At 34.0% G+C, this 24,482-nt stretch overlaps 3 protein-coding genes and 1 long non-coding RNA gene across 8 annotated transcripts; 2 read left to right on the forward strand and 2 right to left on the reverse strand.

Moving 5' to 3' along the window:
- Positions 1-458: 458 nt before the first annotated feature.
- LOC110622429 lies at positions 459-24,344 on the reverse strand. 2 transcript variants are annotated; one of them, XR_006352020.1, is made up of 4 exons: positions 24,035-24,344; positions 22,959-23,038; positions 22,689-22,845; positions 459-502 (listed from the first exon to the last, which is right to left on the reverse strand). It is a non-coding gene; the product is annotated as an uncharacterized LOC110622429 (long non-coding RNA). The 2 variants fall into 2 exon arrangements; XR_002489099.2 differs by lacking the exon at positions 459-502 and having other exon boundaries at positions 22,528-22,845; positions 24,035-24,331.
- LOC122724579 lies at positions 8,969-12,957 on the forward strand. 4 transcript variants are annotated; one of them, XR_006352019.1, is made up of 4 exons: positions 8,984-9,450; positions 9,579-9,882; positions 11,446-11,736; positions 12,661-12,957. XR_006352019.1 is itself a non-coding variant. In XM_043959903.1 (3 exons), exons 1-2 carry the CDS (start codon positions 9,118-9,120, stop codon positions 9,843-9,845), a joined length of 600 nt encoding a protein of 199 aa, XP_043815838.1. In that variant the 5' UTR covers positions 8,984-9,117; the 3' UTR covers positions 9,846-9,882; positions 12,661-12,957. The 4 variants fall into 4 exon arrangements, 3 of the variants coding, with proteins under 3 accessions (XP_043815836.1, XP_043815838.1, XP_043815837.1); XM_043959903.1 differs by lacking the exon at positions 11,446-11,736; XM_043959902.1 differs by lacking the exon at positions 12,661-12,957 and having other exon boundaries at positions 11,446-11,854.
- On the forward strand, positions 16,262-17,158 carry LOC110623683 (auxin-responsive protein SAUR32). The gene has a single exon (XM_021768697.2). It carries the CDS (start codon positions 16,343-16,345, stop codon positions 16,694-16,696), a length of 354 nt encoding a protein of 117 aa, XP_021624389.2. The 5' UTR covers positions 16,262-16,342; the 3' UTR covers positions 16,697-17,158.
- On the reverse strand, positions 17,261-20,292 carry LOC110623210 (thylakoid lumenal 15.0 kDa protein 2, chloroplastic). The gene is made up of 6 exons (XM_021768139.2): positions 19,874-20,292; positions 19,326-19,429; positions 18,098-18,188; positions 17,927-17,995; positions 17,730-17,839; positions 17,261-17,631 (listed from the first exon to the last, which is right to left on the reverse strand). Exons 1-6 carry the CDS (start codon positions 20,082-20,084, stop codon positions 17,539-17,541), a joined length of 678 nt encoding a protein of 225 aa, XP_021623831.2. The 5' UTR covers positions 20,085-20,292; the 3' UTR covers positions 17,261-17,538.
- Positions 24,345-24,482: the final 138 nt, after the last annotated feature.

Here is a 24,482-nt window from a genome sequence, read left to right on the forward strand (position 1 = left end):
TATGTAATGCAACACATCACAACAAATCACATCTTGGATGGTATTGTCACCAATAGTCCTCTACATAGTCCAACTGTGCCGGGACGTAGAATGGGTATAACCGGTCTTTCTCTTATCATACATATTATAACATACCAATGTGCCAGGGACGTAGAATGGGTACAACCTGGACTTTCTCTTACATCGTGCCAGGGACGTAGAATGGGTACAACCTGGACTTCCATACCATATCATGCCGTAACATCATCATGTCATACGAGGACTAAAGGATCATCCAATAACCAATCCACATCAACATCATAAATGCAATGCAACATATTCGTGAATACTAATGCAAACAACCTACTATATCTCATGGCATTCATGATGCATGGATCATGCTCAAAATTCATATTTCATTTATTTTAAAACTTAAGGTTTATTCCACTCACCTCTGGCTAGCTCTGACAAACTCCGTAGCAGCTGGCTCACTGCTGGGGTCCTCGGTTCCTCGGGTCCGAACCTACACAGGTGGACTCCAATTGAGGGACCAAACATACATAAACATAACTCTAATATACTCCCCAAAAACCCCCTAAAACATCATGAAATAATCATAGAAATACATGCATGAAATGGCTGAACAGGGCACTTTCGGCGGCAGGTTCGGCGGCCGAAAGTCCCTCCAGAGCCGAAAGTCAGGCAGGTTCGGCGGCACCTTCGGCGGCCGAAACTCCCAGACAGAGGCAAAACTCATGCATGTTCGGCGGCACCTTCGGCGGCTGAAAGTCCCAGACAGAGACGAAAGTCTCCTTTCGGGAGCAACTTCGGCAGCCGAAAGGCCTGCCTCCCCAGCCATGTTCGGCGGCCGAAAGTGCCTTCGGCTGCCGAACCTGGTTTCTGCCAAAGGGCAGAAACTTGGCTCCTTTATGCACATTTGCCTCCTAAACTAACCAATCATGCATAAACTTGTTCTAAACATACATACACATGATACATCACACCTAGGGGTCTCAAACTATCAAATACCCCAACTACAACACTTCAAACATACTCAAACATTCCACATTGTTCACAAATCACATAAAACCTAACATAGCTCAACTAACTTAAACATGCATTTCTACCCCATAAAACTTCATAAAACTTATTTAAAGCATACTATGAGCTTAAGATCGGCTCTTACCTCTTGAAGATCGAGAGAGAGACGACCTAAACTCGGAGATCCAAGCAAATGAGCTCCTGAGTTCCCAAAGCTCCAAAACTTGTTTTAAAAGCTCAAAACTTGCAATGTGAGGTTAAAACTCAAGAAAAATGGAGGAGATTTGGAGAAAGAACACAAGATCTGGGGAGAGGGAGGTCGGAAGCTAGCTATGGCCGAAAATGGGAGAAAGCTCGCCCATTTCGGCTAAGTGACCCTTTTATAGTGGCTGGCCAGGCCACGTTCGGGGGCCGAAAGTGCCTCCGCATGCATGCCATGTTCGGCGGCCGAACTTGAGGTTCGGCGGCTGAACCTGGGCTTCCCTCACTTATGCCTTCGGGGGCCTAAAGCACTCCCGAAGTGCATGCATGTTCGGCGGCCGAACTTTGAGTTTCGGTGGCCGAACCTGAGTTTCCTCCAAGGGTGTTTTTATTCAAAAACTCATTAAATTTTCATACTTAAAACCATGAAATACCTTAAAACATTTTATAAAAACATGTTTCTACCCTACTAGAGGCTTCCGACATCCGAGATTCCACCGGACGGTAGGAATTCCGATACCGGAGTCTAGCCGGGTATTACAGGTGATTATAAACCAATAATAAAATAGAGTAAACATATTCATGTATATAGATAATTAAGTAAACAATTACAAGCTTGTCCAATATAGTTAACATGATACAAAGCATACTTGTCAAATTTCTTGGTATATAATATGAGTGCCACATGTATCCTTGTGCATGACAAGAATTTCCTTCACATTTAATAAAAACATCTTCTTTTGCCTTTATTGCACATTTTATATTTATAGCAAATCACCATAGCTTAGTGCATGCAATAGATGTAGACATGTTAACATTCACTGATAATTTCACAAAATCAAGTATCAATCTTAATTAGGTTCTCAGCCCTTATAAACACATAGTAGGGTCGACTAGGTAGATAAGGAGTTATAACAGTAGGCACAGGATGCCAAACGATAGGCTCAAAGGCCAAAACTGTGATAGTAGCACTCTGTTGTCATGCTTATGAGATACCTGACATGTAACCTTAAATATAAATCAAGTATCGGTAGTAATACTGCGAACTCTTTATGTATATATGGCATGTCATACCCTTAAGCTAACCTCGACTCTTATTAAGTTTATTAGGGCCAAGTATCATTAGTTCAATGTATCAATTGTTCAATGTAAATGCATGTCATTTGAAGTTATTTGAATTCATTTCCAAAATACATATATCAAATGCCAAGGTTAACAAGATGAGAAACTCATGGCAAATAGTGCAAAACTTTATTGACTTAGCATTCCAATTTTGCGTCAAGTCAATTCACTTCTTGCATTCCATAATATTAACACGTAAAGAATGACAAGTTTTATTCAAATCATCATGTACAAATAGGTGTTTTTATAAAGCAAGTACGTGCAAAAATCAAGTACGATAAGCAAGCACGTGTGTAATTCTTACCGATTAAGCAAGCATGTCAATTTTTATGCATTCCAATATAAGAGAACTGCATTCTGCCATATATGGAATCAGCTTTTCAAGCAGTTTAAATTTATAATTTGACTTAAGTTTCTTCATAACAAATGTGTATTTATGTCTTATCTTTCCAATAAGGTGTAATTCATATAATTCTGATCACCCTATCTTAAGTTATGAATTTTTCTTTACAAGCTGCTCAATAAGGTTTTAATCAGTCCAATATTGTTACTTGTTTATAGTATCAAAAAACATATCAGATTTATGCATTTTCATATAAATTCAAGGTTAAATGTCTTCTACAAAGTTTTAGGTATACTTTTGATTTATTTGGCACTAGTCTTAACAAATTTCATTGAGTACGTAATTAGTTATGGTATAATAAATACACTATGTTCTGGATGCACTATCACTGTATTCACGATAGGTTCACTTGCAATTTACATCATCTTACCTATAGATTCAGAATTTGGTCAATTCAGAAAAATTTTAGCTCTTTGTCTTAGCTTTCATTTGGTATATCTTAGGCCTAATTTCAATAACTTCACAATAAGTTATGAAGTTATTAACACAAGCTGCCTTGTTACAACTTATATTGCCAGGTTTGCACTTTTAGCTCTCATATTAAATTTCTTTACTCTAAACCTTTCAAACACCATTTTAACATTCATATCACATATTTATACAATCAAAACAACATTTTCAGTAAGTAAAATCAATCCCTAATTTTACATATTCATGATAAATTCAAAGGAAAACAGAAAATCATACAAACATCAAGCCTTTCTTGAATTTCTCTTTCTTTTCTACTTCTACTCTTTAGCTATCTCCTTTCTCTTTGATGTTCCTTCACCTAGTTCAATTTACATCTTAGGGAAGGATTGAATAAATTTAAAATTAAAGCTTTATAATTCAAATTCATGCATGAAGAAATGAGAAGATGCTATTTTCTACATATTTATAAGCTTACCTATGATTTTCAAGCTTGGTGAATATGGAATCCTAAACTTTTCTTCTTCAATTCTTTCAATATATGACTTTTTGTTTAGCTATTGATCTTAGGGTGAATTTGGTTAAAGAAAGAAGTTGATTTGGTGAGATTTTGGCTTGGATTTGGTGGAAGGAAGACAAAATAAAATCTTAGTTTTTCAATGGTGTGAGCTACGACAATAAGGTGGGTGGAGACGACAACCCACTTTTTCACTTTGCTTTATCATTTCTTTCATGCATAGTTAGGTGACACATGGAGGGTTTAGGTGAAGAGGTGGAAAATATGAAGGACTAAACTGAATTTTGTCTTTAAACTTTCCATATTCACACTTTAACCTACTAAACTTTGTACCATATTTCAATTTAGTTTTTAAACTTTCAATATTCATAGATTGACCTACTAAATTATGTTTTTAGTCTTTATAAGTCCTTTTTACTTAAGTAAGCATGACGGATTTAAACAAGCACCTCGAGAAACCCTAAGCACCTCCCGAAAGTGACTCGTTCCCGACTCGCTAATCACACTGTCTACTTTGTTTCTGGATATATCCGTTTTTTTATTTGATTTTTCTATGATTCAGTTATTAGCAGCTTAGAGTTATGCTAGCACCTCCCCTAAGTAGCTTGGTTTAAGCTAGTATCTCCCCTAATGCCACTTGCTCTAGTAGTGAAATAACCTAACTCATACCTAGTGATGTCACAACTCTAGCTATGGGTTTGAGGATGTTACAGCCAGTGTATGAAGTCTTTGTTATGGACCGCCACGAGCACTTCAGTTTTAGACACATTCAGAGGAGTGATCTCCGTGGGGATCCGGGGTTGATAGGGTCTTTTCTCCTTCCTCTCCCACCGGTGTCTGTTCAGTACTTCAGGCTCCCAGTCCTGTCTCCTCTCCAGCCTATCTTGCCTCTTGTCCTCCCCAGCCCTTCCTCTATCTCCTGCCTCCTTGGTAAACCTGCTTGTGGTTAAGGCTTCGTCATGCCTTATATACTTTTCTGCCCTTTTTATCAGCTCTGCCAAGGTGGTAGGTGGCTTTCTGCATAGTGATCCGAAGAACTCTGGGGAGATGGTGCCCTTCTGCATAGCTTTTATAGCTTTTGCTTCATCAAGATCGAGTATTTGTAAAGCCTCTGAGTTGAACCTGGCCACATATTCCTTTAGAGATTCGTTCCTCCTTTCTGAACCGTTTCTAAATAGCTTGTCTTTCTTTCAGCTAGGACCCCGGCAATGAATCTGCTGATGAAAATGCTGGCCACTACCGGCCTCTAAGCTATTGAACCGTGCTCGGGTTAGTCCATTTCAGGTGGTGGGAAAAACTTTGCACATCAAGGCATTTGAGTGAGTTTGCAGCTCCATGAACATCTTATAGTTCAAGATGTGCTCTCGGGAGTTTCCTATCCCATCATAGGCGGCTATTGTCAGCATCATGAACTTTTTGGGATGGTTTCTTGTTGTACCTATCTCACAAATGGGGATGAGATTGGCAACAAGGGGCTGCTATTATCTCGTGCCCCCAACTCCATCAGCAGTTGCTCTCTCAGCCTTTCTAACTTTTGATCTACATTTATCTCCTCTCTCTTGGGCCTTTTTTCCAGGCGGTAGTTTCTTTCTAACTCTTCACTCTCCAACCTTCCTACTGGCTCAGAGAAATAACTTTCAGCCCCATCATTCTCAAAGAGCTCCCTCACTACCTTGCCTTTTGCCCTAGCTATGAGCTCATTCCTTCGACTGACTTCTCCCTCTCCGTCATCTGTTCTCCTGCTGTTCTATTGAGGGGCTTGATAGTTTAGTATAGGTTGAGACTCATTAGCATTGAACCCTTCGACTACAGGTAGTACACTCAATAGAATGTTGAACACTCTTTGCTACAACATCTGGCCTAGCCAGTGGGTAGTATTTTACAGTTGGAGAGCCATGTTCTGCAGCTCCTAGTCAGATAAGGTGGTTCGGGATATGGTCCCTGTTGAACTTGGTGAAGGGTTAAACAATATAAGTGGTTGATTTAATGGGACGATTGGACTAGAAAATGAAAACTGTGGTTCTTCCTAAATTGAGCACGGATCATTTGGGCGTTTCAGTGTGATTTTCGCCGTAGTTGGCCATGTAGATCTCAGTGGGTAGAAATGAGGATGAGAACTCCGGTGATAAAAAAAATCTCTTTCATCTCCACAGACGGTGCCAATTGATATTCTAAAATCCAGTAAAAGATAGACGCAATGTGTATTTTAGTAAGTTTGGTCTGGTTGGCTTATGCTTTCCTTTCTTTATTATTTTCTCTTTTGTCTTTTAGTGATGTGTAATTGTCGTCTTACATCTGTATGTCCTGTCATTGTCATGCTGAGCCGTATATACAAACGTACTGTGTCTTTTTCCGTTGTCAGACTGCCATTTAATCGTCTCCGGCGCCATGTAGATATGATCCCAGATGTCCAGAGGTTTGGTGCCCCGCGGATTTATCAAGTCGATTGGACTGAACCTCTTACATATAGATTTGAACTCTGCCTTGTCCGACCCATTCGAGCGAGTCTTGAATTGCATACCGGGGACAAGCCTGGTATTGAATTTTAATAGGGTTATAGGTAGGCTTTTCAATGTGGGCACAATAATATCCCTGAGTATCTATGGCAAATGGCCATCAAATGAATTTCAATTTATTGAATTTATTTTCATCTGAGCAATTTTCCTGTTTGTTGTAATTAAATCCTTTAGTAACATGGAGTCAAATGTTAGTATATGTATATATCAGCCTTACATGGCAAAGATAAACTATTACATTAGGATTATTAATTAATTATAATTATATAATGAATAAGAATAAAAAGATATTAATTAAGATTCTATTTTACGAAAATATTTTATAAAAAAATATTTTTATTTTAAATATTTAAAAAATTTAATCAACATAAAATATTTTTTAATTAAAAAAATTAAATTATTATAATGAAAATGACTTTCTATTTTTTTTTAAATAATTTTTAATTTTGAAAAAATTATTAAAATATTTATATATAAATTTATTAATATATTTTATTTATTAAATTCAAATGAAATAATATAAAATAAATTATTTTATTAAAAAATATTTTTTAAACAATATTTTAAAAAAATGTTTTTTTCACATAAAATAATTTTTACAAAAAATATTTTTAAAATATATACTATTTTTTGCAAATAAATAAATTTCGAAAAAAAGATAAAAATACATTAAGATACAATATAACATTTAAGATTTATATACTATACAAAAATATGAAATCTTGTTTCATCGTTATAAAATTTATATATACTTAAATGTGAAATGTCGTTGAAGTATTTAATGCATAGTGTAATTTTATTTAAGACAAAATTATGTAAAATAAAATAAAATTATAGTCCGGTGATAAGTGCATCTGAGTAAATCTGAGAGATCTCAGGTTCAATCCCCCACTCCCCATTTAAAAAAAAAAATGTATCTGATATAAATTGCTTATGAAATGAAAACAAGTTTGTTAACCATTGAATCAAAAGTGACATTAAAATTTTTGTACAAAATTAATTAAAATCTATATAATAAGACGGTATTTGTTTTGAAAATAAAAAATTTGATGTAAAATATAAAAATAGAAGTACATATAAAATAAATTCAACTTAATGTAAAAATAAAATATTTATCTTGGTAAAACATATAAATATTTTATTTCATTTTCATATAAATAAAGTTTATAATAATTACACCATAAAAATAAATTATTAATGTCTATAAATGAAAGCGGCATTTATAAAATTAAATAAAATTTGGGAAAAAAATTTTCGTGTGATTAAAAAATTAAATGAAAAGGTTATGGGAATTGATGTTATGAGATTAAAAGAAAATAGGGTTATAGAGATTGATGTTATGAAATTAAAAGAAAATAAGGTTACAGAGTGTGTCTAAAAACTATTTTTTGAGTAGATCACCGTGTTTAAAAACTCTTTTGGGTAGATTACCTTCTCTCCCTTTATTCAATTTTCTTTTATCTTTTAATAACGCATAATTGACTTTGCTACTATGATATTTTTTTTATCATTCAGATTTCTATGTATGTGTCAATATGTTTCTCTCTGTCAAATGACTATTTAATTTTTTCGGTATGCATACTGATAGAGCTGCGAGATAATTGAACTTGCTTTCTTACTCCTTATCATGTCATTGGGTTAGGCTATTTTCGAGTAGGTTTGCGCGCGTGATCGATTCGGTCTACTCACGCTACCAGATTGAGCAAATAATATTTAGGCCGATTTATTTGAGAATGGTCTAATAAATTTTAAAATTATATCTTTTTCCAGAATACGATTTCGTTCTAAAATGTAAGAAATCGATCATCATCAGAAATTAATGATCTAATTAATTATAATATAACTTTTTAAATTTACTGTCTTAACTATACCACTTTTAGACCCACTATTTTTTAAAAGATTTATTTTATTTTATACGGATAAAAAATTATATGAAAAATAGATTATTATTGAGCTTGAATTAAAAATTATTTTAAAATTACTGAGCATGTTGAATTAATAATAGCGTTGACACGTCTTCAAGCCCAAATCTATATGGAGCTTGGAACAAAATCTAAAATCACCGAAATTAGAAACGAAATTAAGAGTCCGTTCCTAGGTAGATTTGCCAAGGGCCCATTGGCCTTTTGTTTTTTTTTTTTTTAAATGTCGACCCATTTCGTATTTGTTTGGGAGAATATAAAATAAGATTAATAGGTGAAAAATACGAAAAGAAAATATAACTTTATTTATTTATTTGGAAAATATGAAGAAAAAAGAATAAAAATTTATTTTGGGCCATCTAATTCAAATTTTTATAATTTGAAAAAGGCAATAAAATTAAGTTTGAGGAAAATAAAAAAGAAGGATTCCATCATTTTGTTTTCCTCTCATAATTGATATCTAAATTTTTATGTTTTAGAAAAATAAATAAAATTATTGTTAAATTGTAATATATTTGGTTTTTTTATTTTTTCTAAATTAAAATAAAAAATTATTGAATAAAATTTAAAACCTTTCATATTTATTCAGATATATTTATTATCGAATTAAATTTATGAGCACAATTTCTTCTATTTTTAGTTTTATTTAAAAAGATAAAAATATATTGATAGTTTTTAGAATAAATTATTATTTCATCATCAAATTTTATAAAACTATGAAAACTTAAATATATTAAAAAACAAAAATAATTTTCTCAAAAATAATGAAGTAATCTTTTGGTATTTTCTTTCATTCCTTTCTTTCCTCCGATTCTTTCATTCCCAAACAGACTTATTATCCTTTTATTGTTTTTAAAATTCAACAATATCCCAAAAAAAATAAAAAACACTTCTGCAATGTTCTTCTCACATGAAGAATCATCTGGAGGCCCACTGAGGAAAACGTCAGAATCAGATTCTTAAACAAATCAACCTATAAAATCATCGGAATTTAATCAACAAGATCGAATGGCATCGGCGAAGCCATCACCAGTGGCTTTACGATTACGCACCCACCTTGGAACCACCACTAGATTCCCCATATCTCGCGCGAACCTTCGACAAAAATGGATCAATTCCCACATACCCAACAATGCTGGTCTTCGTGCTAGACTCGCCATTCTCGCTTATCATCGCTCTTATTCTCTTTGTTCTTCTATTTCGGTTTGCTCTACTTCTCTTCTTTCTTCTTTTTCTCTTTGCACTTTGTTCCGACCTCGTTTTCCTCATCTTCGATCTCCTTTGTCCATGACCACTCAAGCCAATTCTGACCCACCTCAGTCTTCCTCCTCCACAAAAACGGTATGTTGCTATTGTATGCTATAAATTTCCCAATGATGGGTTTTGATTTTTTTTTTTTTGTTCAATGAATTCATTTGATGTGTTGCTTGATCATTTGGAGTAATGGGTTATTGGTTTTGGATGTGTAGGTGAGGGCCGTGATCAAGGGGAGGGTGCAAGGAGTATTCTATAGGAACTGGACAGTGGACAATGCAACCCAATTGGGGTTGAAAGGCTGGGTTAGGAATAGGAGGGATGGTTCTGTCGAGGCACTATTCTCTGGGGATGCTGATAAGGTGCAGGAGATGGAGCAGAGGTGCCGCCGTGGTCCACCTGATGCTGTGGTTACTGGCTTCCAGGTGTTTCCTTGCGATGATGAACCTGGAAGTGGGTTCCAGCGTAAACCAACGGTTTGATCAATCATGTGAATATGCTTAATGGATTCCTATTTTAGTACGTACACATCTTTCCCTGCATGAATTTTAGTTTTAAATCGTGTATCGGACATTAGGAGGATTTATATGTTATTGATGTAGTTCTGAATGTTGAATCACTTGTCACCTTATTTAATAATATGAATTGCAGAACTGCTTTTCGAGTTCATGGACATTCGATTTTTAATTTCTAATTTTCCAACCTTTGTTGTATGAGTGTTTTTGGCGTCTCAATGAGTAGAAATGATGTTATTGTCTAAGCCAGTACTTCAAATCAAACTAATTTATCTTAATGAAATCCACCTACATTTTGGTGGAAATTATTTAGGAAAAATAAGATGCTTGTCACATTTGGACTTCCATCAACTTTTGAATTGTCTGGTATTGCCATGCATTAGGAGTGGTGCTAATTGCTAAAGCGAGTATTATAGCATAATCATGCATCATAGTTGATAGCCAAGATTAGGCTTTCAGATTGCTTAAAATCTTGTAGGTATGTGTTAGACCATGAGTAGGAAGAGAAGGAAGGCCAAATGCATGTGATCTTTAGTCATGGGATTGTGCAGGCTTTGTCATTCCCATCTCATCCGTCTTGTGAACGAATTTTTTTTATAGTTTTATAAGTTATCAAAGATTATATTTTACATGTTGTAAACCGTGAACAACTGAGCTAAAGAAGAAATATTGAGAGTGATACATTAGAGTTCATTAATTGCAATTTACTCATTCATATGCCCGTGCACTTTCTGTGATTTGGTTGCGTCTTTCCTTCTTTAGGATCTCCACCATATATGCTCAAATTTCATTTTGCATGGTGAATTCATACAAGCAAAACTTTTAAACTAAGCATATTAAGTTTTAAGGTTAAGGGATTTTGAAGATGGGGTAATGATAAGTGCCAGCCACGTTTGAATTATGTTTCCGCTCCCTGTATGGTGTTCATGATTATGATGACTTGGGTTTATCATCTGAGAAGCTTCCATCAGATGTTTAGGGGGTACATTTTACTAGTTCATGCAGTGTAAAAGGTTTGTTTTGTAAAGCTGCTGGAGCTGGCCGAAGGGGACTTGTGTTTGATCAAGTGAAAATGATTTCTCTCACTTGTGGGTTTATCTTCAGATGATTATTTGAAATTGGAAAAAGGAAAATGGCAATGGCCACAAAATGCAATTTCAGTATGTGCCATAGCTTCTAGAGCTTAAATTTTATACTTGATTAGTATATAAAAATCTAGTGTGATATAACTGCTGGGTACTATTTGTCTATGCAGCGGCAAAGCTGTGGTACTAAATTTTATCATCGGCTACAGTTGTGTAGTTGTTCTTTTTTCCCCTTCACACTTTATGACAACCTAGAACTTTGAGTTGTTCACTGTATAAGTGGTTGCTGAGCAATTGCATCATGTGCCTACAGCAAAAGATATATAGATGATAAGCTAATGCAGTCACATGCTTGGCCTGAACACAGAAGGCATATTGTTCTACCTTTTCAGTTCATAGTATTAATTGTTGTTGCTGAACCTGTATTCCATTACCAGTTTACTACTTGACACTCTTCCTGGGGTATGTTTTACACATTCTAGCTCTTCTTGCTAAGTGGGTTGAAGGCGAGATGACAAATGCTAGGTATGGGGCATAGCAAATGAAGAGCTGTTTATCTACTTCCAGTTTCAGCGTATTCAGCTTCTAGATATAGAGCTTGAAAGAAGAAGCATATGGTGTGACCTTGACGTATTTTAGCTCATCAGCAAGTACTTATTTCCTGACTAATTTTCTAAAGAGACATTCTTTAGCTTCTCTTTCTTCAGTTTTCACCTTTAAGCCTTCTAATGGAAGCTAGCTTACTGCAATGTGCTATTGCTAGCTGTTCTTGTGTAAGCTTTCGAACTTTATTTATGTTTTCTTAGGATTTTTCGTATACATATACATTGTAGAATTGTGCTTTCTCTAGTGGAGTAATGGTCTTAATTGAAATCAACTGGATTAACAGTAGAATTTTCATGGAGTCCCTTCGCTCCTTGACGACAAATAGTAGAATTAATAGTTTATCTGCAAAGCAGAGAAATAGAAAAATCTCTTATGTAATTGAGTGTGTTCTTTCTTTCTCTCCCTCTCCTTTTTTTAAAATCACTATTGTGTTAGCTAGGACCTAGGGCAAGTCCAGCAATTAGTAAATGGATGGCATATTTACTCTTCTGGATTAATGGATGAACATTGAACAGTTACAAATTGCTGAAAGATGTGTACATCTTTCATTATTGGGTTCTTTGTCTTACCAGTATAAAGTGTGAAGTACACTGCCTTGGTGCAGGTAGCAAAATACAGGATGTCAAAGATTCAAATAAACTCAAACAATAAAGGGGAAGCAATCGAATATAAAGATTCAGGAAGCTTCAAATACAATGGCACTCCGACCCATCATTATTTCCAGAATCTTGATCCCATCTTTGCGTTAGATGTTACTTGTCATATATGTCTGATTCTTTCAAAAAATTTCAAACCTTCTGCAAGTCGCTGCAAACTGGGTAAGGTTAAAAATTTGATGAAAGTGTGGGAGGTGTTGAAGCAACGTGTGGTGGTTGCAACTTGCAACACAAGGTTGGGAAACATAAGTTGTCATAATTGAATTGGGTTTTCTTAATAATCTTGAGTTCTTGTGGTTGTTAAAGCAACTGAGGAAGAATTTGGATCTCCCATAGAGGAGCTTTTGCAATTCCTTGTCAACAGGATGAGCTGTGAAGTGCCCTTGGATTGAAAACCTGCTGATCGTTTCTTGATACCTTTGCTTTTCTTTTCAGGTTATTCCATGTTTCTCCTCCTCCTACTATGGTTGGTGAACTGGTGGTTTTCGTAGTTTCGCAGTTTGGCTACCTATTTTTGATGATCATGAATGTCCTAAACTTATCATACTAGTAGAAGGGAGTTTTGTGAAGATCTGCTGGAATTTATAAGCATATAAATTTCTGCATTTTCATTGACATGAAGAAACAACAGGAACAACTGATTTTATTTTTGATTCAGTGATAATGGAATCATGAAGATTAACAAGTATCAAGCTTTAGTAACTCAAAATCATTGAATCAAAGCTTATTAGTTATAACATGTTGCCCATATGATGCATAATTAGTTTTTTATTAAAATATAATTGTTATTGTTGTTATTCACGACTTTGAGCTGTGTTTCTGGGTGGAAACTGGATGAATGGAATTGGGTTTGGAGTGGAGCAAAGACAAGTGACCTTATCCAATCAAAGAGTGGTAGGCAGGGAAAGGAACAGGGTTCTTTCAAGTTGAGTGGGTGAAATTAAATGAGTAGGCCCCACCTTTCATTCTATGATTTGTTCATCATGTGATCCCACAGTGATCTGAATGCATATTCATCGCATTTCTTCATCAAACCTATTAATCCACATTCTGTGTTATTTCACAATCGTTAATACACGATGTTCTCTTCAACATCTATCGCTCAACCAAAGCCACGTTGTTCTTTCATACTCTCATTACAAGTATTTTAGTAGCAATTACTATTCAATTGGGTACCTTAAATCAAATTTATTGATTGGATTGAAGCTCCTTAGAATCAGACGAAACACAGATATACTATACATCTCTTGAAGTTTTTCTACACAGGTCCAAATCCTGTCTTTCCTATTGTTTTTTGGTTGTAGATTTAGAGAAAAAGAGAGGAGGCATTTGTTAGTATAGGAAGGCCCACCAAGTGAAGCTCTTTCTTCGGTCGTGCCGTGAAGAGAAGTGAAATTGTATCGTTGTGAATCACTGTTAGTCTATAGTTGTAGGATTTGTTCGATAACAATTTTAAAAATTAATAAAAATATTAATATTTAAAAAATATTATTCAAAATGACCAATAAAATAAAGACATAAATTCAAATTTGAAAATCCATCCAAAACTGCCATTTGAATACAACTTGATTAATTTAAATAAAAATAACTTTCTGAAAATTTAATATTTTAACTCTACAAATTGAATCTAAATCGTCTCACCATAATCTAACAGCCTGATTTAAATCCGATCAAAAAGAATATCTATCCAAAATGATTCAAACATGAAATATTGTGAATCCAACGAAATTTAAGAGGTTGGAGGACTTGAACTTGGCACTACTAGGTAAGTCATAATATGGCAAAAAGGCCAAGATTGCTCATGAATTATATTACTACGGTAAAAAAAAATGTCAAATTTCATTTTTAAATTCAATTTTTTAAAAAAATTATTATTAAAAAATCAAACAGTGTAATTTATATTTTTAAATTCTCATAAAATGATGATTTTATTTTATATTTTAATAATAATTTAAAGATAAATTTAAGCAGAAAAAGTTATGCAATTTGGTATTTTTAGCCTTGTATAATTAACTTTAATCGTAATAATACCTTAGCCACATAGGACAACACCGCCCACAAGAGACAACTAAGAGTGAGGGACTAGTCAGAACAAGAACAGCAAGGCTGTCGAGACTCGTAACCTTATCTTTTTTTGTACGGAATCAAAGAGGTACCTAAGAGGACATGTCCTTACAAGATGAGAGGTGAAACGTCCATGAAACTTCCAAATGTTCACAGAAACCACCCCAGAGAGCCCCACCACAATATATCTTCATTACATAATCATTCACACATGGGATCCCAATTCCAGTCCCACACTTTTGAGATGAAATAAACAATTCAATGAACAAAGAACACTAGCCATACATTGACATGATATCACAATTCAATGAAACAAACACTGATCCAAGTTATGCCACATTTTGTAATCATTTCCCAAGTCCATATTCACTCCTGTGGTTTCAATTGTACCAAAATTATCTTGGGTTCAGGTTGCCTATTTCCCTCCGAGGTTTATTGACAAGATTCATGGCTTCTTGTTTGTTGTGTTGTTTTAAGAAGGCCCCACAATCTCAACTTGCAGTGAAGTGAAAAGTTGTGAGTGTGACCATTTTGCTACTATTCAAATTTGTGACAATGGAGAAAATGGGAAGCCAATAATACCAGGACATTTCACTTGTATGCTAATATTAAGAAGCAGAGTGGGTCTGAAATTTTCAATGTATTAAATGCTAGAGCCTAGACAACTGCCACGGTCCAATTTCAAACTTATTCTACTTTGAAACTGAAAGTTCTGAGTTGTTCCTTGGAAAGTGTTGAGTAGGATCATGTAGAGTTGATTCAGAATCGACTCTGGTTTGAATCCAATTTGAAGAAGGTTACAATTTGATTTGGATTTGGTTCAATCCAGATTGGAAAGTGTTGAATAGGATCATATAGAGTTGATTCAGAATCGATTCTGGTTCAAATGGTCCAATTTGACAAAGGTTACAATTAGATTTGGATTTGGTTCAATCCAACAGCTGACTTTTTTTCTAAAAAAAAAATTTTGGAAGAAAAGTTCATGCTAGACTGAATCACCAGTTTCAACTGGTCTAGTTCTAGGAGAGGGACCAGAATCAGCCCTCACCAAGATGGTTTGATTCAGGCCCATAAACAGTTAATCAGTTTCGAACCTAACTCAGACCTTGCCCTAGTCTACTAGAGCTGACACGATAGAAACTTTCATGGGTCAGCATAATGTTTCGTCGGTCGTTTTTATCAGTCACAACTATTCTTAAAATGAAAAGGAAGAAGATAAGGACTAATTATTACCTTGTTCATCAAGATCATCAAAGCAAAAACAGCCTAGTTTTCAGATGGCCCAAGAATTCTAATGTGGCATTAAAGCATGGAGCCTAAAATGGTATTCTTTATTTATCTAATGTAATCAATATTTTTAGCCTTATTTGATTCAAATTAACCTACTCCATAAAACAAATTCTCTAGAAAATGAGCTCAAATTTAATTAAATTAGGAAATATTTCAAATTTAATTAAATTAGAAGAAATAACTTATGTTAAAGCCAAATCAAGGAAAAATGGTTACCAAACAAGCAAAACTTTAATATTTTCCATAAATATGAAATTCCTGAATTATCTCAACCAAACAAAGCTTAGTATTTCCATATATTATGCTATTTGGGTTCTTTCCTTTAACCCCAACTCAATAAATAAGTTGAGTTGTTTAATATTTGCCTCTTCATCTGGTTATCATTAGTCGACAATGCAAATAAGGTCGACATCCTAGTTAAAAAATGTAGATTTCAGGCTTCTAAAACAGTCTAAAAGATTATTGGATAGGGAGATGTCTTGTAAAAACAGAGCGTAAACCGTGTTTTCAAGACCCCACCATCTGCAGAAGAAGCATGGAAGATGAATAATCAAATATTGAATTAAATGATATATGGTTGTGACCATATGAAATGGTCCCATGCTTTCTTTCAGAAATTTCAGCAGTGTTTCCAATTTGTTGACCATCTATAGCTACCATATAAGTCCTTCTAGGCTCTCCAAATTCAACAAGAAAAAGAAGAAAGAAAACAATAATTTTGCAGATTATACGCTAAGTGCTGATCACATTTTTATGATCTCAAATGAAGCTCAAGCTTTTCATTAGAAAGATACAATGGGTTCTCATGCTCTCGGCATCTAAGGGAACTAGTCTAAAGGCCAACAAGTTAAAGGAAGAGATAGAGGCTGAAAAAATGGTTCCAGAAGATGTGAAGCAAGGGCATTTTGCAGTAATTGCAGTGAAAGGTGGAGAACCAAAGAGGTTTATTATGGAGTTGGACCATCTTACTAATCCAGCATTCATGAAGTTACTGGAGCAAGCTGAAGAGGAATATGGATTCCAGCAGAAGGGAGTTCTAGCAGTCCCTTGTCAACCTGAAGAACTACAGATGATCCTAGGTGAAGGGAGAAAGAGAAGAATGAGTTTTGAGAGGTAGGATACACTAAAGCAGTTACGTTACCACTGTATCGAGCTGCTTCTCCAAGACAGCAGTTCTTTACTTTACTAGAGCAGAGACATGACTCTAACCATATATTCTTTTGTTACTCAAGTATTTGTTAGTGTCTAATTTGAGAATAATAAATATTTGTTTGACAAAGAAAATGATCCTCCAACTAGTTCAGGACTAAAGCTCAGTTGATTGGGTTGTTTGTTGCATTTCATAAACAGCAAAGCATTGTGGAATGCGGTTCATCAGTAGCGTGCATAAAAAGAGAATCAAGCACAGTAGAAACAGATACAATTAGCTATTGGGATGCAATACTAACCTCAAGAGTACAATGTCATTACTAAATTGTTCTCCAGATCTTTCACATTAGTAGAACACTAAAGCATTTACCATGTATGAGAGTTCATGCAAATGTCAATGTATGAGCATGTCTCTAGAAAGTTCAGTAATTTACAATAAAGAAAGTTTATTGCAATTTACATGCATGCAATCGTGTAAGTAGAGCTGATCTAAGATGTGGCTTATAAGTGTACATAGCAAAAGAAGAGAGTATTTGATTTTTAAATGGTCTTTTCGCTGCCTCTCACTCAACAGACAGAAGAACAGTTAGGCCTATTTTCTATTTTGACAATGATACTTGTAATCTTAAGACACTATACATTGTGTTAATTTCTAGTTACTTCCACAAACATCCACAATTGTTCACTGCTTTGTGCTTGATGTTTACATAAAATTCCATCTCGTATATACAACACTTGAGAGTATTATACAATGCTAACAAATTGTTACACAGCATGAACAAAAAAGAATCTTGCTCGTTAGACCCATAGTTAGTTTACCTCGGAGCAATTATTTGGGCCTACAGGTTCTCTCAGGCAACTGGATATTGCCATCACAGCAGCTTCAACAGATGCATCCTCCCCCTGATTGAGATAAATTAATATCAAATTTCTTCCTACTATGAAATTAAGAGCACAACGAAGACAACTTTAAAACTATCCAGGCAACATTGTAACTTCACCTTCTCCTTCCAATAAAACATGTTCCCATATTTCCCAGCCAGACGACTCCAGAAGCTACGTGGAATGTCTAGATCAACGGAAGCCCCAACATTGAAGTTTAATATATTTCCTAGCCAAGAAAGTCCAATAGTCAATAACATCAATGGCTGATAACCTCAAGAGAAAATGATGCATCAGAAACTTCCAGTGATTTTACCAAAGGTAGGGTCTGCAACGAAGACAATGGTCCTATCATCCACTTGCCAAAAATCTCTAATTGCCAACCCTGGAAAAATAAAAGGAGTATTTACCCAACATAGTTCCTTCAAAATCAGGGGTATATAGTGTTGAAAGCACATTTGAAGAGCACACGAGATAAAGAGAATACCTGGTGTTTCAGGGTAATTTTGAGCTAAAACTCTTAATTTGAATCCAGTATCCTTCTCAATGTCTGAAATCTCCTGCACAAGTCTCTTCTCCTGCAAATTAATTGCATAATATGTAACCTGCTTATCAATTGTTTTTAAGCATAATATTACTTTTAAATTCATCTGGCTTCTGGCAGCCTACAGGCTGTTACTTGCATGTAACACTTCGTTAATAGCTCCTAATGCTTCTGTTGGCAGATAGTAGGAGTTTTCACAATGCAAATATAATTGACTTAAATTAACTATCAATATCTTTACAGTGTAATATGTTCCAAAAGCAGGATCTTTCATATTCGGTGAAGAAGCAAGTCCCAGTAGGCCATACAGGTCATTGGCTGCTTCAGGAATAAAGTTTTGGTGCCCAGGTTTTTGTTTACCCAAATATGAAATCACATGGGGCTTGATTCTCTTGTAAGTCTTCTTTAGTTTCTCAGAACAAAAGAAGATAGATTGTTCCTTAAGGTGGTAGTCAACGAGGCCTTGAAGGCATCTTAACTATGGCCACAAATAACACCTGGAGAATAGAAAACTTAAAAAGTATCTTGCCACCTTTTTTGGAAATAGAAAAGAAGGATTTTTTTTTCTTCATAATTAGAAAACTTGAATCAACCTCACATACTCATTTACCAAAGAACTTGAAATTTGAAAGACATGGAATCTGTACAGAAGTTGAAATGCTTTAGAATCCTAACTTTGATGTTATAGACAAATTCAATTATTAATATCCATATAAATGACATTTAAACAACAATGTTGGATTGAAAAAAAACTCATACAGTTAGAAGCTTGGATTTTTGTGGATGGGGAACTTGATAAAAATATTTGAGCACAAATGAAATCATAGTATAGTATCAACAAGGAGAGAGCTAATGCAAGTGGGGCATTCTGCCACTTAACAGGAGGAGAAGAAAGAGAAGAAAGAGAGGACCATTTATCTGAGACTTGAATATCCTATATCCAACTGAACAGATTTTAGTCAAACAGAACCATATGCCGGTTAAACAACAAAAGTTCAGAAATTGGAATGCTTGACATAGCAACTAGTAACCATATTTCCATCAGTTTTCTAGAAGTAAATGCGCACAGAAAAAAGAAAAACCTCCACCTAACAATATCTATAACAAAAATGGCAATGGCCATCCCTTCCTCAATAAAATAAAGTAAAAATAAAATAAAACAAAACAGCACCTGTCCATCAGAAAGGAACCCAGCCACATCTATAACAGTAGTAAACTCTTTAGGAAGCAATTCTGGCTTGTTAACCCCAACTTTTGCCTCAGCAAATTCAACCCCTACAGCATCATCCATGTTAAGTTTGTCTCCTCATCCAAAAGCAGAAAAAGAAAAGAAGAATATTACAAGTCAAAAGGAAAGAATATTACAACTCAAAAGAAAGAGGTATCATGATAATCAATTAATCATCGTATCAAATACAACAGCTATTGAAAATTGACTCCTCTTTCTTCTCTTTTATTACCAATAGCCATCATCTAACAATTGGCAAAGAAGCAGTATTAACTTCTACAGAGAAAAAAAAATTCATGTTCATCTCAATATCTAATTCACAACAGCAAAAATATAAGTCAATTGTAAGGTAGAAGGCGAACCCATGTTTATAACTTGAAAGAAACGTCAAGAAAATCAATCATATACATGAATTACCAACGAAGCCAACATTATCTTAAAACAGACGCCCAAAAGAGCGCCAGCGAAGCATTAATCAAAACTGCACTTGCCTGAGAGAGAGAAACCTAGTGCGAGAGCCCCAGAAAGCAGCAAATTCAAAAATTTGGATCGAACATCGACAGCCCAATTGCTGATTTTGGTTATATTTTGGACTTGAAAGTTTGGCCGGAAGCGAAGAGACGAGGCCTTAACAGGTACCGTGAATCCAGGATGAAAGGTGGTTCTAAGAGTATGAGACGAAGGGAGACGGAGAAACGCCATGCTTCCTTCTGTGGAACCGTATAACTGAAATTGAATTCCCTCTTCCCGGATAAGATTATTAATGCACTATCAAATATAAAGGTCCAGGCAATTTAAAGGCACGTGCGCTACACTTGCATTAATGGCGATGAGATTACGGAGGAGCAGACAGTGAACAATGATGAATACAAAAGGCTCGGCCAAGACGAAGCGTTCATTGAATTCTTATAGGGAATTGTGGTAAAAGTTGAATTGCCAATTCATTTTTCATTACAGGAACGTAGAAAGAGCAGAGAATAAGGGCTTTTTTGCAAAATTAGGGTCGGGTGAATATAATTTTATTGATTTGATTTGAGGTCGGTTAAAATTTATTTGATGATTTGGGGTTCGGCTGTCACGTGGTAGGCGAAAAATAGACCTGACGCCAGACCTGACCGCTTCTAAACACCTCGGGAAAAGCTTGTTTTTTTTTTTTCTTTTTTTTTCAATTGTGGCCTCCCGTCCATTAAAAATCGCGTCAGGTTATAATTTAATTTTTTATTTTTAATTATTAATATATTATAATTAAATATTTATATTATATCAATTTAATAATTAAATATATATAAGAGTATTAAATTAAATAATTAATAAAAAAATTAATTAATTAATATGAATATTTAAAATTATAAAAATTAAATTTATTTTTTATTGCATTTCTTTTAAAATTATAAAATAAAGTTATACTGTAATTTAAATAATTAATAAAAAATAAATAAATAAACTAATTAATATGAATATTTAAAATTATAAAAATTAAATTTATTTTTTATTAAACTGTTATTTAAAATTATAGAATAAAATTATATTGTGATTAAATGTTATATGTGATCACCTAATTATTTATAATTTATTAAAAATAATAAATTTAATTAAATATTTTAATAGCAAGATAATATAATAATTTTAAATATTTTATATAAATTGTTTATAATTTATTAAAAAAATAAATAAATTAAGTAATTAATTCAATTAAATAAGTTTGTATAAATTTAATAGTAGATTAATATTATAATTCTAAATATTTTTATGTGCATTTCTTTATTATTAACTTTTATAATATTTTATATATTAAAAATATTTTTATAAAATATAATAACTATTTATAACTGGTTTTAGTACTTTGCAGAGTTATAAAATAATATTAAATGTATATAAAATTATCGGTACTATTTAATTACAGAATTACTGTATTAATCTATTAAAATAATAAAAAAATTTATTATTGGATAAATATATACTACAAAAAATTTAATAAAGTGATCTTATATACAATAATATTATATTGTAAATATTTTTTATGTGCAGTCTTGTATTATTAAACTCTTATATATTAAAAATATTTTTATAAAATATAATAACTATTTTTAATTTGTCTTAATACTTTGGAGAGTTATTAAATAATATTATCATGTGATTAAACGTATACAAGATTACTTAAACTATTTAATCACATTATTAATACATTAATTTATTAAAATAATAAAAAAAATTATCACTATATAAATATATATTATACGATAAATTACTTTTATACATTCAATCACAATCAAATTATTTTTATACATCTAATTACAATAAAATTAAATTTTAAAATTATATAATATCAGTAATTTTTTATTTAAAAATTAATAATAAAATCTATTAAATATTACAACATTAAAATTATATAAAAAAATTATTATTATAAAAATATAATATTTTTAAATTAATATAATATAAATATTTAATTATAATATATTAATAATTAAAAATAAAAAACTAAATTGTGGCCTGGCGCCACTTTAAATGGCGCCAGACCACAATTTAAAAAAAAATAAAAATAAGCTTCCCGAGGCGCCAGGCGCCTCTTTGAAAAGCGGCCGGGCCTGGCACTTGTCAAAGAGGCGTCAGGCGCCTCTTTAAAAAGCAGCCGGGCCTGGCGCTTGTCAAAGAGGCGCCGGGTCTTCTTTTCACCTGCCACGTGGCAGGCGAACCCCAAATCGGCAAATAAGTTTTAACCGACCCCAAATCCGGCAAAATTATATTCACCCGGCGAACCCCAAATCGGCAAATAAGTTTTAGCCGACCCCAAATCCGGCAAAATTATATTCACCCGACTCTAATTTTGCAAAAAGCCCAGAGAATTCTCACAGTGCTATGAACTTTGAGGCTCACACAGCTGCCGTCAATTTCAAATTTAACATGTACAATGCTGGTTCAATTGCTGATCAGGTAATCTGGAGAACTCTCATCTTCTCAGTACAAATCTCTTGTAAAAATGTTAGGACAGCCTGGAAAATGGTGGTTGAATGCTTCTCCTTCTGCTATTTTAGTTACCTCTTTTTCTCCCCCCTTCTAAAAACCAATTATTCTTTTAACAGGATCTTACAGGGACTTATCACATCCATAGTACTAACCTAATAAAGCTCAGACTAACTTGCCATCTTTGTAAACCATTTCGCTTCATTCTTGCTATATACTAGTTATTACAGAACTAAGTATGCATCAAAACACCACTTAAGAGATCCAACGGTATCATGAGGAACCTCAGGAAGCATTTCACCTAATAGTGAAGGTGTTTGAACAATACAAAGCAGAACTAACAAAGATGGTAAGGATAAGCCTGTAATTTCTGCCGGTCCCATTTGTTCACGAAAATCCATCAAGATTGTGAAATATTAAGCTAAATATTAAGCTACGGGAAGTAGCAAGGCCTGTTGAAATAATACTAGTCTCGAGTTTCTTCGTCCATCTCATTCCACTGCGACAAAGTAAGATTTCACTCGATCATTAACATTGGCAACGTTATTCAATTATAAGAAAAATAAACTAGACAAACTATCAGCAGTTATATTAACTGAACGGTTAATTCACCTTAAATTTGCAATGGCTGGTTCTTCTTCATTGTTTTCTTCCAATGGTATTGCTCAAATTGAAATGCCCGGACATGCCAACTGCACCCAAATTGAAGAACATCAAGTAACATTGAAATTATATATATATATATATATAAACTTCTTTAACTGAGACGGTAGTTTCAATACCATATAATCAAGTACCAATCATGGTGATAGTCATAAAACTACCATAACAAGGCTAATAATGATCTTAATAGCAATGGTAAAAGCAGTAACTAACAAAACTTATCTCTAATGCCAAAGCAAAAGGAATCATCCAATTCTTTCATTGATCATTATAGCAGCTTCCCTTTTAACATGGTAAGGAAGTGATACTTATCAAAAGAAAAATAAGAAGATGAAGAAGGCAGTAAGGTAGCTGAAATGAATTAAATGCATGCCATACATAAATAGTATCTGAAGCAATTGCTTCCAATTTGGAGGCAGAAGCCGCATAGAATAAGCATACCATTGAGAATACAGTTGATGTGATGCTAAAACAGGAGTATCAAGCAAAAGTCAATTAAATCTTTCACAATCCCAATTCAATTAAAGCAACCAAAGGAGAGGCCTTAGGCTAAAGCTAGCTAAGGTTTAGGCCGTGGAGCCAAGAGGCTCAGGTCCAAATACTATTTGCATGATTTGATTATTTATTTGCGGACGTTTACTTTGCTACGCAAGTTTACTTTGGCTTAGATAAACTGCAGACATATCTATTATGATTATTGTTATATAACAGTCTATCTACTTGGGGGGACATAGACACACACTTACATCCCAAAGATAGCTAAGCTGACCAGCTAAAAGTCGAGCAAAGCCTCCATCATGTCTCACAGATGGAGGATGTGTGAAATTCATGTTCTAACTTAGTAGCTCACTTGAATGTGTAATTAAAGTGAAAAATAAAAAAGACTCAATTCAAAGACCATAGGCAGCAACACAAAGCTACCATTTAACTGTCAAAATTAAGAATATCATCATTGAAAATCCTCCATAGATGAAGATTCAAATCCTATAACAAAAATTTAGAACAAATGTAACAAACTGAAGTACCCTAGAATTAGAAATGGGAAATGGGATAAGGAAATGAACACTTGAACTGATTACAGAGCTGCCGCATGGAGATTGAAAAAGGCGGGGACAGAGAAAGCGGCCGACCGATCCATATGTTGACAAAGCGGTCTGGGTCCCCATGCAGCAGGGCTGGGAGTACTTCTCCATTATCGCCTTCTCTGCTCCAAGGGCCATGCCTTCAATCGCTTCTTCCACAGTTCTACTGCATGCTTATCAGCTTAAACAGCTTTATCCGCTCATCATTGTTTCTCTCTCCTACTGCTATTCTTGTGCGGAACAAGAATTGCTTATCCCGGAACGGAATAAAACGATAACCAGATGTGCTCCAGTGCCGAATTAGGACCTATTTGGTTCAGCTAATTAGATAATTTAATAAATCATTTTTTTTAATTGGAAATCATTATTAAAATTGTAAATAAATTTATAA

The sequence above is a fragment of the Manihot esculenta genome, chromosome 9 (genome assembly GCF_001659605.2).
Source record: "Manihot esculenta cultivar AM560-2 chromosome 9, M.esculenta_v8, whole genome shotgun sequence".
Lineage (NCBI taxonomy): Eukaryota > Viridiplantae > Streptophyta > Magnoliopsida > Malpighiales > Euphorbiaceae > Manihot > Manihot esculenta.